At 42.9% G+C, this 16,804-nt stretch overlaps 1 protein-coding gene across 3 annotated transcripts in view; it reads right to left on the bottom strand.

The window, feature by feature from the left end:
• The window catches only part of PTPRG (protein tyrosine phosphatase receptor type G), a 739,476-nt gene that overhangs the window by 56,553 nt on the left and 666,119 nt on the right, over nt 1–16,804 (bottom strand). For all 3 annotated transcript variants that reach the window (XM_027121285.1, XM_027121284.1, XM_027121286.1), the window contains one exon: nt 9,698–9,789. In XM_027121285.1, the coding sequence (XP_026977086.1) occupies nt 9,698–9,789 (92 nt within the window). The remainder of the gene's footprint in view (nt 1–9,697; nt 9,790–16,804) is intronic.

The raw sequence follows: 16,804 nt of genomic DNA, 5'->3' as shown, positions 1-16,804 counted from the left end.
AAGAGGGAAGAGATATGGGGATATATGTATATGTATAACTGATTCACTTTGTTATAAAGCAGAAACTAACACACCATTGTAAAGCAATTATACTCCAATAAAGATGTTAAAAAAAAAAAAAAAAAAACTACCAGACAGGCAGATACACACACACACACACACACACACACGCACACAAGCACACACACACACGCTTTAGTGACCACCATCAGCAGCCCAGATAACACATTATTTGTCTTTCAATCAAGATAAATGAAACTGAGGGGTCGGTAAATCTTTTTTTCCTCAATATTAAGATGAATATAAGGCTACAGCTAATTAGAAGCCCCAATAGTTTTCCTCTTATATCGTTTTTCTATTAAATGTCTCTCAACATGAGCCAGATAATTATAAAATTAACTAGCAGAAGGCCAAGCAATCAGGACAGCATCATAGACCTGATCTGTTCAATTTTTATCCAGAGAGATTCTGTGTTATAAGAAGATATCCATCTGTAAAATGTTATTTCCACCTATACATCTGAGTTTCAGTAACAAACGTAGCAACTATTAGTAGCACTAACTACGGACCAGCACCTTCTGTGCCCTTTACATGTATTAACATGTACTCATTCCTCCCCAAAGCCCTAAGAGATAGGTACTATTTTCATACTCATCTTATAGTTGGGAACACAAGCTCAGAAAGATTAACTGAAGCTTGGAGTATGGCAGTGGAAGCTGGCCACAGAGACAAGGCAAAGAGTGCTCCGACTGGGAGAGAACAGCTGTTGTCTGGGTCACAGTGAACGGGAAACCACTGGAAGAGGCATTTACTGAGCACCTAGGACTTAGCCAGATATTAGGGAGATGATGTCTGCCCAAGGGCAACATTTGTTATAATGAACATAAGAAAGGAAGAGCAAGAACCGTGTGTAATGACCCAGCGAGGATGAGTGCCAACAAGGGGATGGATTTGATGCCTCAGGTGAACATAAATGTTGCTGACAAAGGGGTGATGGGGGAGAAACATAAAGAAAAGCAAAAGATGAGCTGGAATCAAAGTAGAGGCGTTTTCACTGACTACAGGTTAGAGGTTGGATTATTTATGCTATCGTGAAATGGTCTAACGACAGAGCCGATACAAATGTGAAGAGAGACCTTACTGATTGCCAGGGACTGTGCTCAATGCTTTTCATACACTTACCTTCACAAGAACTAGGTAAAGAGGATGTCATCGTCTTCATGTTACATGTAAGGAGACTGAGGCAACTTGTCTGAAGTGACACAATTACTAAGTGGCAGAGCTGAGATTTGAATCCTGGTGTGTTAAGCCCAAAGCCTGTGCTCCCGTGCACTGGGACACACTGCCTTCATTCTCAGAGCACAGTTTCAAGGAAAAGCAAGGAATTAGAGCATCTCGGTTAATCTGGTAAAATGTTACTGTGGAATTTTGTGCCAATATTTTTACATATAGAGCTTTCAGACACCAAAGGTTTAAATTAGGCAAAAATGGGATAAGTACTATTCCCACGAAATCACGCCATTATAAAATATTTGATATAGTCAGTTGAGGATCCAGAAAACTGGGCTGTTGTTATTAAATAATACCATTTATACTTTGTTCCAAGATTTTAGCCTTTTGTGGTTGGAATTAAATTTGGCGTTTAAGAGGTCTTTTATTTTGGTCAATCCACAACAGAACATCCTCATGTACTACTTCTGATGAAGCCTGAAATTAGTCTCTGGTTTGTTCTCATCAAAAGCAGAGCATTAGAAGAGGGTGAACGTCTACTGAGAAGAAAGTAAGAAGGTGAGAGATTCCAAGGAGGAAAAAAAGAGCTGGTCAATGTTGACCTCAAATGCAAAACTGCAGGAAATAAAGAAAAATGTATGTGAACATGAAGAAAAGTTGCTTCTACAGCCTAAATGTCCATCGACAGAAGAATGGATGAAGAAGATATGTTCTATCTATCTATCTATTTATCCACACACAATGGAGTACTACTCAGCCATAAAAAGAATGAAATTTTGCCATTTGCAGCAACATGGATGGACCTAGAGATTACCATAGTAAGTAAGTCAGAAAGAGAAAGACAAATACCATACGATATCACTTATATGTGGAATCTAAAATATGATACAAATGAACTTATTTCCAAAACAGAAACAGACTCACAGACATAGAAAACAAAGGTATGGTTACCAAAAGGGGAAAGGGGTGGGGGAGAGATAAATCAGGACTTTGGGATTAGCAGATACAAGCTACTATATATAAAACAGATAAACAACAAGGTCCTACTGTATAGCACGGGGAACTATATTCAATATCCTGTAATAAACCATAATGGAAAAGAATGAGAAAAAGAATGAATATATATATATATGAAAGAATATACATATATATATATATATATATATATATCTGAATCACTTTGCTGTACACCAGAAACTAACACAACACTGCAAATCACCTATGCTTCAAGTAAAAAAAAAAAAAAGAAATGTTGCTTCCCAAATCTGTGGTTATGTCTCTGTTGTATTTACATCCTCAGAGCCATTAGAGGGAAATCACCCATGCCAAAGTTGCTTTCTCTTAATCTTAAGGAACAAGAGATTAAATAAACAAAAAGGGGAAAACTTAGCAATTTTTGGTTTGAAATTTGAAAGAAAAAATCAGCGCCCAAGCATCCCTGAACATCCACCACAGGGAGGCGCTGCAGAGGGCCCAGCCCAGTACACGGCTTGGTGGTAGGGTCTTTAGCCTGCAACGCAGTCAAATTGTGTAGCTGTTACTCTTACCTGCCACCATTGATGGACTGCTTCCTGTGTATCAGCCATCCAGAGGCAGTGGAGTAAGTGCCAAAAGGCAGAGCCAGTCTGCCTGGTGGTGTGACTTCACCTCTCTGTGATTCCCCTTCCTCGTCTCTAAACGGAAATCATAAGCACCTAACTCACAGAGCGTTACGCACAGTAAACTAGGTAACATAAGGACTTACAGGAGTGCTTGGCATTTAGTAAATGCACAAAGCTATGATTGACTGTTAGGTGCTAATCGCTTTACATGCATGATCCTATGATCTAGGGGCTGTCATGACCCCTATTTTATGGATGTAGAAAACGTGGCTAAGACAACCGAAGAACTTGGCCGAGGTCTACTGTCACCATGAAGCGGCGGGGCCGGGCTGACTCCAAAGCGGGCTTCTTCCACCTTACATGACCTCTCTAGATCTTAAATGGAACATACAGGGTTAGAGAGGGCAGAGCACCATAGAATACATTTTAAAGAAGCTCTCCAACCACAACAAAAAAGGGCTGAAACGAATCGCTTTGGCTTTAAGGGTAAACTTCGGTTACCTGGAAAATTCGCACTGATATTCTGGTCACCTTGATGATGCCAGGTGAATAAAGTGTCATAGGATTTACCTTCCTGCCAAGATGCTTAGCTGTGGGGTTGATTGGCTTAAGGACTGTTTAAGAAAATACCACTGCTTGCTTGTCACTCTGGTGGGCTGTGGGTACATGTAAAATTACCATTAAGATTCTGGGGGGCCTTCAGTCACTTAGGCCAATCTCCATAAAGTTCATTTAACCCTTAGCAGTTCCTTCAACCCTATTCCAAATCCCAACCAAATCTATCTGAGGGAAGGGAGAACCTATAAAGCACAGTACTTGGGTCCAGTCAGTCGTGCTCAGACCTCTCTCCAACCCCACGCCCCACAACTGGGCTGTTACCAGGGACTGCTAACCACCCCTGTAGTGGGCAGACCTCAATATTCGGAACTCGTTCCCCTTCTTATCTGCCCCCTCAGCCTCTCAGAGGCCAAGTTCAGGCCTCTCTCTGTGCCTGGCCATACCTGTGTCACCTTAGGAAGATAAAGCAAACAGGAAATAAAAGAAGATTATCAAGATTTTTAGTTCCTGACTTACGACACAACCAATAGATTTTTGTCTAAATCAGACTCTTAGGATGCAAGGAGTGTTGTGGAGATGGGAACATTTTATTTCCTGCCATAAAAAGAAATCTCTTTTCATTTATGACACAATGAAGTCAATAAAGAAAGGGCTTCATTATAGTCAAAAGACCAATGAATCTCCTTTGGAGATAATCTCTGTATAAATAAAATATGCCAACAAGGTTGGTTTAATCCCAAGGGTTTTAAACTGCATGTTTAAAACCCCTTTATGTGCTGGCACCCTGCTGAAGCCAGTGACCTTCAAATTATTAAGATGTATTTTAACTGCGGGAAAGGCATGAATCATTTCTGGATTTCTAAGCTACTGGTTAGCAGCAACATTTTGTTTTGTAATGCTCTTATTAGAAAGTTAGATTTTCTAATATCCAGAAAAAAAGCATTTATAAGGACATTTGTGTTTGACAACATGCACATTTGGAAAAGCCCTTTCAACAGGCTCTATGAATGGGCTAACTTCACGACCTGAGTTCTGGCTTTAAAAAGCTGTATGTAACAAAAATCTAAAAGAGTAAGTGGCATAATACGGTGAATATAATTTGTAGATGACATATTGTATGTAAGGCTTCATTCATAACTACAGCAAAAATCTTATTCAAGCTTATTGTTTCAAAAGAATATCCCAAAGTGGGAAACACTAGATCTTGTAAAATACTTGTAGATGCTAAGAAAAATATGGATCTTAAAGGACAGAAATTTGTGACTACTTCAATATCTTAGAAGACAGAACGCTAGAAGGGGGCTGATAGCTAGGTTATTACGTTCAATTACTCTTTATCCTCCCACAGTAACCATGGGAGACCAGTAAGCATGGAACATTTGATTTTGAAAACCCATTAGTGAAAAATATTTTCACTAGTATACTAGTGAAAGCCTGAAGTCTCTCCTTTCATTCTCCTGAAGAAGTCACAATTTAACTTAACTGGAAGAAAATCCCCCGCTTTTCTCATGCATCATACATGGAGCAGGTACCACAATTTAAACACTTCCTAGTAAAAGAATTGATGTCACCTCTCTAGTGATTGGAACTTAACCTCAAAAGCACCTCTTTCCTGTTGGATAATAATACTTTTGCGTGTGGAGTTCCTTCTCATGTGGCGGGATGACTAACCTTAGCCCCCACACTGGCTTTACAATTTCCACATTTTACAGAGATGCAGGTGAGACCAGGAAAAAAAAAGTCTTAATTCTCACACCACTGTCTTTGCCAGTTAAACCAGAACACCCTGAAGATTCGAAATTCCTAAGTTTCAGTTAGAGTTAGTAAAACTGATAACTCAAAATTCCTCAAAAATTCCTATAGACTGCTGTCTCCAAGAGATGAGTATCGAAAGGTTAGCAAAGGTTAGCAAAGCTTTCCTTAACGTTCCGTTTATTTTATAATACTTTTTAAAAGTCAGTGTAACTCATTGACTTCACTTATGCTTTGGGATTTCAAGACCAGGGCTGTTTATCTGTGAATTTAAACCTCAGCAGAATCATTCAAAAGTTGGTGATTTAGTGTCTAAATTTATTGAACATTCAACATGTTTCTGAGTTGCTCCTCAAGGCATTTAAATCACACAGACCTACTTTTGCAAAGGGAATGGAGATATTGGTGGTGGGGTGGGGGAGGAGTCTTTTTCTTAGGAAAGAAGAGACTAAATGACTAGGAAACAAAGGTAAGAGGAGAGATTTTATTTTTGCTATGGAGGAAACTTCAACAGAAGAATGATGAAACTCTCTCATGGAGGATGAAAGAGAATTTAATGGCAAACGAGTGGTCAGTGCTAGTGAAAGAAGAAGAAAATGATAAAGAACAACAACTCAGAAACAATTTAAGACAACAGTCACACGTATTTGAAAATGTCTTGACTTAATGAAGCAAAATCCAAATGAGGAGCCTGAGGTCTTGAGATATCAGGACTGTCAGAGCAGCACGCCAAGAGGTGGCAGAGACATTTCTAAGCATCTGGACTTTGAAGTCACACAAAGATTCCAATGCTAGCTCCACCACTTGTCCACGTAACCTCAGGGAAATTAAATGACGTCTCTGAGCCTCAGTTTCTTCATCTGTGAAATGGGGATACTGATTGCACCTGTTTCCCTAAGGTTGTAGTGAAAAATGAAGCACGTAGTTTAAATCAATAAATGCTCAGTAAGTATTAGATGACGATGATGATGTTTTCTGAAAAAGGTTAAGTGTAAAATAAGTTCTAGGATCAGAGTATATTACACATTCTACAATGATGACCTAGGAACTCTATTTTGCAACAGTTCAGTACCTGAATTTTCAGTCTCACCCTGTTGCCCACATTTTAAATCTATATAATGGTTCAGTTTTACTGGTCGTTGTCTGGAAATATCTTTTTTAAAAAATCAGTCATAGCAAATGAGGGGTTCAAGTGATAGTTGATACATCTAGGGCTCAGTAGTCTTTCTTATTAGGTTTTGAACAAAGATAAAATATAAGTGAGATCCAGTGGGCAGAATAAGTATTCTATGTAAGCTCTATAAATATCCTACTATTTTAAGACACAAAAACAATTCGATAATTCTTAAGGTAAATCATTTAAAATGATCCCAAGGAGGTCTCCAAGAAAGAAAAATTGTGCTGAGACCTTTAATAGAGTGAAAAAAACGTGTGATTTCAAAAAAAAATCGTGTTTTCCTTATATTGATTTTTCCTATGCAAGACATAGTTGCACTGTAATAACTGGAAGAAACCTTAAGAATAAATACAATCATGGATTGTTAAAGTAAAATTACAAACTACTTTACAAATTTAACTATTAAATAGGGCTATGTACTTTTGTTTAAGAAAAATAAGAGGTTGTGATCAAGTTGAAAGATTTTTAAAGGAAGGTCATGTAGGGTAACTTCTTCCCAGTTAAGGGTGAAATAAGTTTTCTGTCGAGGCATGCCCCTGGTGAAGGCTGTTGCTGGCTATAAAAACCTGAGAGAACAGTGAAAGAGCAGTCTCACTTTTGGTTTCGGCAGGTAAGTCCTTTCACGCCACACTGCATTACAGCATTTAAAGTAATTCATTTTCACAAACGTGTTACAACTCATCAAGGATGCACCTACTTAATGCCAAGGGAGACCCAACTGGATACAATGGATTTCTCAGTCAATGGTGAATCTGAAGACATTTTTCCTTCCACGTACTTCTACCACCAGTGAGTAAGAATCAGGAGAAACTCACGTTGAAAGAAATGTCTTTGGGCTGTGAGTATTTAATAACTTGGTGATTAAACAGCCTGCTGGGAAATGAAGCAGAGAACATTCAAAAGCATTTCTGGTCCAAGACAGCTACTCAGACGTGTGGCAAGGCAGGCACGACTGATGGCATTTTCTGAGGATTCTGGGGAACTGAAGTCCTAAAGTCCAAGCCCAAGAGCATGGCGAGGTCGGCTGCACCCAGTAGATGTGGATCAGTGTTTGGGACAGTCTTAACCTGGGGACCGTGCAAATGCTTGCTCTCCATGGCTGCCGGGTTGAGCGATATCATGATTTGGGAAGGAAAGCTTCCACAGCTGACACTTCTGGCTTCCTTTAAGCTTTCCAAAGTGTTTTGACACATACCATCTTATTTGATCTTTTTTTAAAATTTAATTAATTAATTTATTTTTGGCTGCTCTGGGTCTTCATTGCTGCATGCAGGCTTCTCACTGCGGTGTTTCTCTTGTTGCGGAGCATGGGCTCTAGGCGCGCGGGCTTCAGCAGTTGTGGCGCGCGGGCTCAGTAGCTGTGGCTCACAGGCTCTAGAGCACAGGCTCAGTAGTTGTGGTGCACGGGCTTAGTTGCTCCGTCGCCTGTGCGATCTTCTCAGACCAGGGCTCGAACCCGTGCCCCCTGCATTGGCAGATGGATTCTTAACCACTGCGCCACCAGGGAAGCCCCTTATTTGATCTTTAACACCGCATTGCTTACAAGTAGGGCAGATATCCTGCTCACTTTGCAGATTCCGGAAACTAAGGCTCAGAGAGGTCAAGGCATTGACCAAAGGTTTCATGGCGGAGGCAGGGCAAAATCCTTGGTGTTCTGCTTCCCCATCCAGGGGGAAAAGAAACTAAAAACTGAAAGACAGCCCAAGAAGTATCTCAGCATTTAACCTTTGAAAATGGATTTCAATTGCCCAGCTACCCAACAGCTGTGTTTGTCAGCTGAATCAATTCAGAGGAGAGAGTCTCCCAGGCATTTTCCAGAGGGCAACAGATACTCTAGGTGATGCAAGAGGAAAATGATTATGCACAGCTGCTGTGCAAATCTGGCAGATTCAACAAAACTCATTCTCTGAGGATGGCGGGCTGATTCCTGTCTGCCACCTCTCAAAGGCAAGAGTGCAATCTCCTCCACCAACAATAAAGGTCAAGGGTCAGTAGAGAAGAATGAACGTAACACAAAACCTATCCCATCTCTATGGGAATCATTCAGCGGCCACAAAATGATCCAGTAGGGTACTTACCCAGACACTTTTCTGCTATCGCTCTCTTTTCTGTGTGGCAGGCTTTAGTGAGAGAAGCTGACCAGAAGGGAGAGAACATGGCCAATTCCAGCAATACATAGAGACATAATGGGCCAAGTAAGTCCCCAACCATAACTACACCGAGAGAAGATGAGGAAACAACAGCAGCATTCCTTCTGGGCACTCAGAGAAGGGCTGCACCTCTGAGCTTCACAGCTATGATCTTTTAAGAACCCTAAGGAAGATTTGCTGGTATTTATCATTCATTCATTCTTTCATTCATTCAGAGAGTCTGAGAATGCCTACTACATGCCAGTATTAGTCTAGCACTAAGGAGACATCCACCTGCCTTTAGGAAGCTCTCATTGTACTGGGGGGAGACCATAAACAAACAAGTAAAATACACGGTATATTAGATGATGAAGAAAACCATCCTGGAGAATGAGGCAGACAAGTGGGCTGTGCGGGTATGTGGGAGGTGGCACTTAATAAAAGTAGTGCCTCTGCTTACAAAAGAATAATATCAAGAGGATGAATGTATAAGATATCGGAAGAGAAGTATTTACAGGTACAGAATGCAAGCCAGAGGAAGAGAGTTCAATCCTGGCAAAATGGAAGGGGATGCAAAATAAAAACAGTGGGAGACATCTCCAAATCCCTCGTGCCACCTATCACAGCAAACCCGCTGCTGAACTTCTAACGCCTACGGCATTTGTTAGGAATTACTAGTGTCCTCCACCAATCCCTATATCCCTAACAGTAACTGCGTGTTTCCTGTTTGTACCAAGGACAAATGAAACAGACACCAGATCAAGAACATCTCCCTAGATCTCCACACAAACAGCCTAAGAACCCAAACTTCCGACACTAAGGTAATCAGTATTTTCAGAGTGAGGAATCTTAGTAGAAATCTTAAAAACACCCAGTATTTCAAACTGTGATTCTTTTTAAAAAAAGCAAGCACAAATTACCTATCAGGACGAAATTTCGTCCAAGTCGATTGCAAATACATTAAGTACGTTTTCCCCTTTTTTCTACTGTTTCTTCCCTTCCCTCTTGTGAATCCACACTATATGAACTCATAGTTATTTGTTCCCCTGAAAGATGATTTCATTACATGGCAGATATGTATATGTAAAGGAGTATAGATTTCATTAAATTACCCTTAGTTAAGGCTCTCGTAGACTGGGCAAGCTTGGAAAGGTTATAAAAGTAATATTTTGTCATGGCTGTCACATAACACTGAGAACAAAAGAGAAAAACAATTAGCCCTCTGGAAATAGGAGTCGTGTCTTACTTACCCGGAATAGGAATGATAGGAATACTTTCATTGGGGACCACCCGAGGTGAACTGCTATCTTCCACGTAGAAATGAGCTGTCTGAAAACATTTTCTGTACAGGAAACAGAAAAACATGCAAACAGTGAGAGAAGAGAAACACACTTAGTCTGAGTTCACCATCTCTCAATTCCTTCAGATTCTCCCGGCCTTAAATATCACCCAGCACTGAGCGCAGACCCATGGGAAAGTAACAAGATACAAGAAGGACAATATCCAGCCCATTGGAAGAACCCCAAATAGCTGAAGAATACCTATTTTTTTATTACACCACACCCATCCTCAGAGTTAAAAGGGAAAAAACTTAGTAGTGAACCACTCAGAAACATGAGAAGTTGGCACGGACTGTGTAAACCTGCTGTACAAACTGCGAGTCTTAGCCCACAATATTCCCAAATTCAACCTGTTCCAGAGGAAGACTTTGCTATTCTAAAGCCCTAGCGCCAAGTTCAAAGCACACCTCAGACCCTCCCAAACGCAGTCATCAGACAGCCCAAGCACACAACAGCAGCACATTGTCAGCGCTCAGCGAAGGCCCTCGGAGCCCCAGACAGCTCTCGAAGGGGGTCAGAGGGCTTCCAGGGGGCAGGCACTCAAACTCCCAGGCCCTGGCCAGACAGCATGGGAAACAAGGAGCCGAAGGCTTCAAGCGTCAGCTGCTTGTTGGGGCTTCTGTTTTGTTTTTACCTGGACTTGAGACAAAGCAGGGAGCAAACACTGGTCATCACAGGACAGGCAGTGAAAAGAAAAGCCATCGGCAGCTCACTCAGCTTCTGTTTAGTGCTGCCGGCCGGCAGGCCCTCGGCTTTCCTGCAGCCACGTCACTGCTCATTGCGGCCCTAATGAGCTGCCCGAAGCACAGGCTGAATATTTAATGAGGCTGCTCAGCGTGAATGGCTATTGTGACCAGAGAAGTGTCCCTGTTCATCTGGCAGAGGGGCTTCACAATAGCTGGCCCCACTGCTGGGTCTTTGAGCCAAGCAGGCGGCATCCTTCTGGTGCTTGGTGTCCCTGGGACCCATTCCACTCCTCCGGCATCTCTCACCAAGCCCCATTTACACCCACTGTAGCTTTGCTTTTTCGGGGGGCGTATTCCCACCACTGGAATTAAGTCAACTTTTCTTCGGAACTATCATCCATCATCTAATCAGAAGTCCCGGGGGTGATTCTGTTGGGTGTACCATGTTGCTATGAAGCCGAAGAAGAGGGGGTTCGGGGGTGGATCTGAAAAATCACGGGACTCTAGAGAGCACAGGAGATCTTGGTGGAAGCGAGGAGGCCTCCAAGTCCTAAGGATTATTCACCCGCAGCTCTACATGGAGCGATCAGAACCACGCACAATCAGAAACGATCGCGTGTCACACTGGGAAGTGTGTTCCTTTAAGCAGTGCCTACTTTCGGATGGGAAGCAGCTCTACCCACTGTACACCCGGGCATGGCTCTAGAAGAGGTCTGGATAGCTGCTCCCTATACCTTTAGGGGGTCCTGAACATAAATCACTCCCACTCCGGCCACATCTCACGGGACTGCTCTTGCAGTGCTCTGAACAATGATTTTTTTCTATGAATTGCCTGGCATTTGTAGTATAAATAATAGAACACGTTTTCATCACTCACTGTCTAGCTGCCTATACCTAAATTTGGAAGGAACAGTCAGTCTGACTTACGCTACATGGACATGCAACGTACAAAGTATTTTAGGGCTGTGGTAGTAATGGAATCTTCTACTGAATGTGAAATGATGCAAATCCATGTGGAAAAGACCCATGATTTTGTTGTTTGAGGTAATAGCTTCTTTCTGTTTCTAAGCTCATCAGCAAGTTTTCTCTTCTTGGATTCTTCCCCCTACGCCCCAGCAAATTTGCACAGATTTCCAGAATATAACACTAGAGTTAAAACACACAGGATACGGACTTCACAAACTAGCTAGAACCCTAACCAGCCAGCGTCACAGCTAAGGAAAATCTACTTTTGTTAAGATACTGCCCACTGACGTACTTAGTGCTATATGACACTGAAACAAATGGCACACAATTTACCAGCTCAGACTTTAACTAAGTGAAGAAGGAAAAAAGCTCAAAAAAGGACACCCCACAACAACAACAAAGAAATAACTATTCTAAGACCACAATTACTCTACCTGTTAAATTTCTAAGACATAAAGCATTAGTAAAAAGAATCAGTACCGGCCAAGGGACTGTTAACGTCAAGTGACTTGGAAAGGATAAACGCCATCGTGGGTTCTTTTTCTGGCAGAAGACAGGCAGACAGTTCACCCAGACTCTCAGTTCCATGTGAGGCGAGAGGCTCCACATTCTCTTTGAAAAAAGCAGTGTGTACCGAAGCACATCACACGCTAGTGCCCCATGTGTGGCTGTTAATAATGGATTTTCCCTGGAGCAAAAGAACTCTGTGATTGCCAGAGAGGAGCACAGCACTGGGATGAAGGTCAGAAACCCGGAGACACAGCTCCCTACATCTGCACCTTGATGCAGGTCATGTGGGCTTTCCTCCCACCCGTGGACTCGGGTGGGCACCCAACTATAGAACTTGGGGGCAAATGAATAAAGGTTTCAGTGGACCCACTGAACATTTATTCAGCACCCACTACACAGCAAGGAGCATGCATACAACGCATTCTTATGGCTGGAAGCCTTAAAAACACCTCAAGCCTGGCTAAACACTGGAGTAATTTAGAAAGGATCGTGTGCGCACGTAATTCACAATCTCTGCAGAAAAATTAGGAAATAAATACAAATGAACAAAAAGAAAAAACAATCAGGTGAAGTTACCCTCATCCTTCTCTTAGTAATCTTCACTATTAATATTGTGGGGTACATCCTTCCACACTTTTCCTCACTTATTGACTGTTCCTTGATCATTGACAGTGAGGGGCTGGGAGCAGAACATAAACAAGACAGACGAGGTCCCTGCCCTCATGGCAGTTTATAGTCTCTTGGGGAAATCAAAAACAAACAAGTAAACAAATAATTTCAAATAGACAAGAGCTATGAAGAAAATAAAACAGGATGAGGTGGTGATAACTGATGCGGGGAGGTGAGGGAGGACCTCACCAGGAGGTGTCATAGGAGCTGAGAGATGATTGGGGAGGACCAGTCGTAGGAGGGTATAGGGGAAGACCATTCTAGGCAGATCCAGGAGCCGGTTAAAAGAGCCTTGGGGGCCTTCCCTGGTGGCACAGTGGTTGGGAGTCCGCCTGCTGATGCAGGGGACACGGGTTCGTGCACCGGTCCGGGAAGATCCCACATGCTGCGGAGCGGCTGGGCCCTTGAGCCATGGCCACTGGGCCTGCGCGTCCGGAGCCTGTGCTCCGCAACGGGAGAGGCCACAACAGTGGGAGGCCCGCGTACCGCCAGGAAAACAAAACAAAACAAAAGAGCCTTGGAACAGAGTAAGCTCATCCACTGCAGGAACTGAAAGGAAGCCAGACTTAAGAGCAGGGCAAGAAGTGGACCCAGAGAGGTGGGCAAGAGCCAGGTCATGCCAGGTCGAAGGCCACAAGCTTCACTGGCATCTGTGAGTGATGGAAAGCCAATGGAGGGCTTTAATCCGCGGACTGGAACCGTCTGACTCATCTCCTTTGAAGCGCTCACTTTGGCTGCTAGGTGGTGAACAGAGTACAGAGCAGCAAGAACGGAGCAAGGAGACGCATCAGGGGCTACTGATGTAATCTCACCCAAATACAGACAGGCAGATCAAAATGAGGTCATATCTATATGTATCTCCTTGATAACAAGTATGAACTGACATCTCACATTAATGTCTCTTCCACTTCATGGATGCACTACATTGTTAGATATTTCACTTATTATTTCTTGAATAACTATTGACTGGGGGTCTACTTTGGGCGAGGGACTGACTACGGTGCTCAGCTGTGGTCACCTTTTCACTACCAGTGACCACACGGAGATGAACACTCTGGGGGTACACATTCGACACTGTGAGTTTAAAATCTAAGAAAAGGGGCTGGTTCAGAGTCGTTATCACATGACATTTTACTTAACTTGCTCACCTCAGAGAAATCTCAGGAGAGGGTTTTTTTTGTTTTGTTTTGTTTTGTTTTACCTCCAGCAGTATCCAGGAATAAAAATGTAAAGGCAGTGATTTTGGAGAAGAGGAAAAGAAAACGGAAGTTTTAGTGTCTCTAAATGTCTCAACGGTGAAGTGTTCGAAGAGGCAGTCTTGTCTCTAATTCTGAGCTCAGGAAAATGGAGATAAAATTTCTGAAAATGTCCGACTATGTCACCGAGCATGCAATTTCAAAGTTCTGTCTAGGTCCAATTCACTTTCAAATAACTGACTCTAAAACCCCTCATTGAATGAAAAAGATTCTAGGATCATCAAGAGTCATTTTCTAAAATTATTTCTTCACAGTGAGCATTTGTTTATGTCGGAAAACTATAAAGTAGATCATGTTTGGAATAAAAAAATACATTTTCAAGTTTCACTACAAATTAAAGTCCGATGGGTTCCCACCATAAATTCTGTTTTCACTGCTTGCCGTCTTCTTTCTTTCTTTCCTTTTTCTCTGCCCACCCCTACCCCTATATATGTGCTTTAAGGACCTGAGAACAGATCTGTTTTTTTTTTATTTGACCCTGACTGGCTTAGTAATGATCCAAATTAGTTATCTTTTACTTTGCCTCATCTACCTTTGAGCATGTGTTTTCCTGACACTCTGAGTTTCCCAATTTAGGAATTTAAGTCCACCTTAGTTCTGGAGGGTCCTGACGTCAGTCAGCTACCCCCACCAACCCGTGCACGCACACACGCGCACCCCACTGAACTTTCAATCACGCACTGGTTATCACCCAGAGGCACGTATCTCTTTGGTTTGGGAAGCTTTTAAAATAGAGAAAAACGGTTCCCGAGAGTCTCCAGCACTCTAGGAAAGCCCTAACAAAATAAAACAATCTTGAATGACAGGCACCTTAAAAATGCCCAGATAAGACTCTAGATTTTAAAGGGTCCCCTATGAGATAGGAAACAGTATTAACAATTCAAGGATGGGGACGTCCCTGGTGGTCCAGTAGTTAAGGCTCTGCGCTCCCAATGCCGGGGGATGGGTTTGATCCCTGGTCAGGGAACTAAGATCCCTCATGCTGCATGGCGCAGCCCAAAAAAAAAAAAAAAAAAGTTAAAAAAAATAGAATTCAAGGACGTTAACATACTCATCTCAAACACAGAAAGAAAAACTGTATTGCATATACTTGAATAAAAACGTGAAAGGTCTTCTGCTTTGTTTCTGTTATAAGTTTCTCAGAAATAGGATGGAATTCTCCAAGGTGGAGCCAAGTGTTCTGCCACTGGATAGAACAGAAGACTCAGCACAGAAGAAACTCAGATTTCTCAAATGAAAGTTTTTCCTCCTAAAGCTACCTTTTAAGCCACTTTTGTGGCTTTATGGCTCTATTGTCTGCCAGCAAAATAAACTTTAGTTTCTATGAAGGAACTGAAGTTGTCGATACGAACTTTACTATCAAGCAGTTCATGATGTTCTGATTTCCTGAATTCCAGGCGTCCTGCCACTTGAACAAATTTGAAAACCACCGAGTTAGATGGCTTTCTAAACTCCCCCTCCCTGGCCCGTGAAGCAAGTACCGCTATAGAGTTCCATCGCACGTTCACTGAACGCTCCCAGATGGATGCAAGAAAAAGACATCCCAGTTTGCAGGAGATACTTTTCCTCCATTCAACTTGAGGGGAATCTGGGCCAGAATGAAAATGAAATGGGAGATGTGAGTCTCTGGGTCCCACTTCTCCTATGCCTCTCACAGACTAAGCATCTCTCACCTTGAATGAGAGTCTACCGTGTTTTTTTTTTTTTAAAAATGCTTTTAATTATTTTTATTTATTTATTTATTTATTTTTGCTGTACGTGGGCCTCTCACTGCTGTGGCCTCTCCCGCTGCGGAGCGCAGGCTCCGGATGCGCAGGCTCAGCGGCCATGGCTCACGGGCCCAGCCGCTCCGCGGCACGTGGGATCTTCCCGGACCGGGGCACGAACCCGCGTCCCCTGCATCGGCAGGCGGACTCTCAACCACTGCGCCACCAGGGAAGCCCGAGAGTCTACCGTTTAACGGTATGCATGTTTCACATGACACAGCCCCAGAACACAAGCCAAATGCTTCTGGTTTTTGACCAAAGATGGTCAACTATGTGTATCTCACAGGAAGTTCTAAGTAGCAAAATGGAAACAAGCTTTCTATATTACTCTCCCTTCCTTCATCCCTTTTTAGAAAACCAACATGGGCTCATAGTTTAAGATTTCTAAGAAAGGCTTGACTAGAAGTGAAAAGGATAATGTACTAGATCCTCTCCGGTAGTTGATCAGAAGTGGATCCTGGCTAGCAGCTCCCTGGTCTCAAGACCACACCCCACTACCTGTGGTCCAGACCCATCCGGTGTCTGAAGGCCTCGTGGCAGGAATGGGCACATATGCATCAGCCTGGCTTCTAAAAACCCACAGACACTTAAAGCTTAGTCATGGACAATGGGTCTCGGACTGAAATTTCTAAAAATAACTTTGCATTCTTTCAAATAAGACATATATTTTGAAGAGAGACTTTTTCAAAAATCAAAAATTCTACTCTTGGGCTTCCCTGGTGGCACAGTGGTTGAGGGTCCGCCTGCCAATGCAGGGGACACGGGTTTGTGCCCAGGTCCGGGAAGATCCCACATGCCGTGGAGCGGCTGGGCCCGTGAGCCATGGCCGCTGAGCCTGCGCGTCCGGAGCCTGCGCTCTGCAGCGGGAGAGGCCACAACAGTGACAGTCCCGCGTACCGAAAAAAAAAAAAAATTCTATTCTTGAGAAAGCACAGCTCATGTCAAAGTACATCTCCTAGTCAGGATGCAGTAGATACCAACAGAGATCAGTAAGCCATCAATGCCAATTCCCAGAGCTCCCCACCGAAACACACATGCTGCCAGCACAGGACAGGCTGGTGTGTTTAATTGGCTCTCTTGAGAATGAAATACACACACACACACACACACACACACGCACACACACACACACACACACACACACACACACACACACACACACAC

Source organism: Aethalodelphis obliquidens, unplaced genomic scaffold (assembly GCF_003676395.1).
Source record: "Aethalodelphis obliquidens isolate GAN/ISIS:26980383/991018 unplaced genomic scaffold, ASM367639v1 scaffold22, whole genome shotgun sequence".
Lineage (NCBI taxonomy): Eukaryota > Metazoa > Chordata > Mammalia > Artiodactyla > Delphinidae > Aethalodelphis > Aethalodelphis obliquidens.
This window is presented reverse-complemented; position numbering and strand designations above follow the sequence as displayed.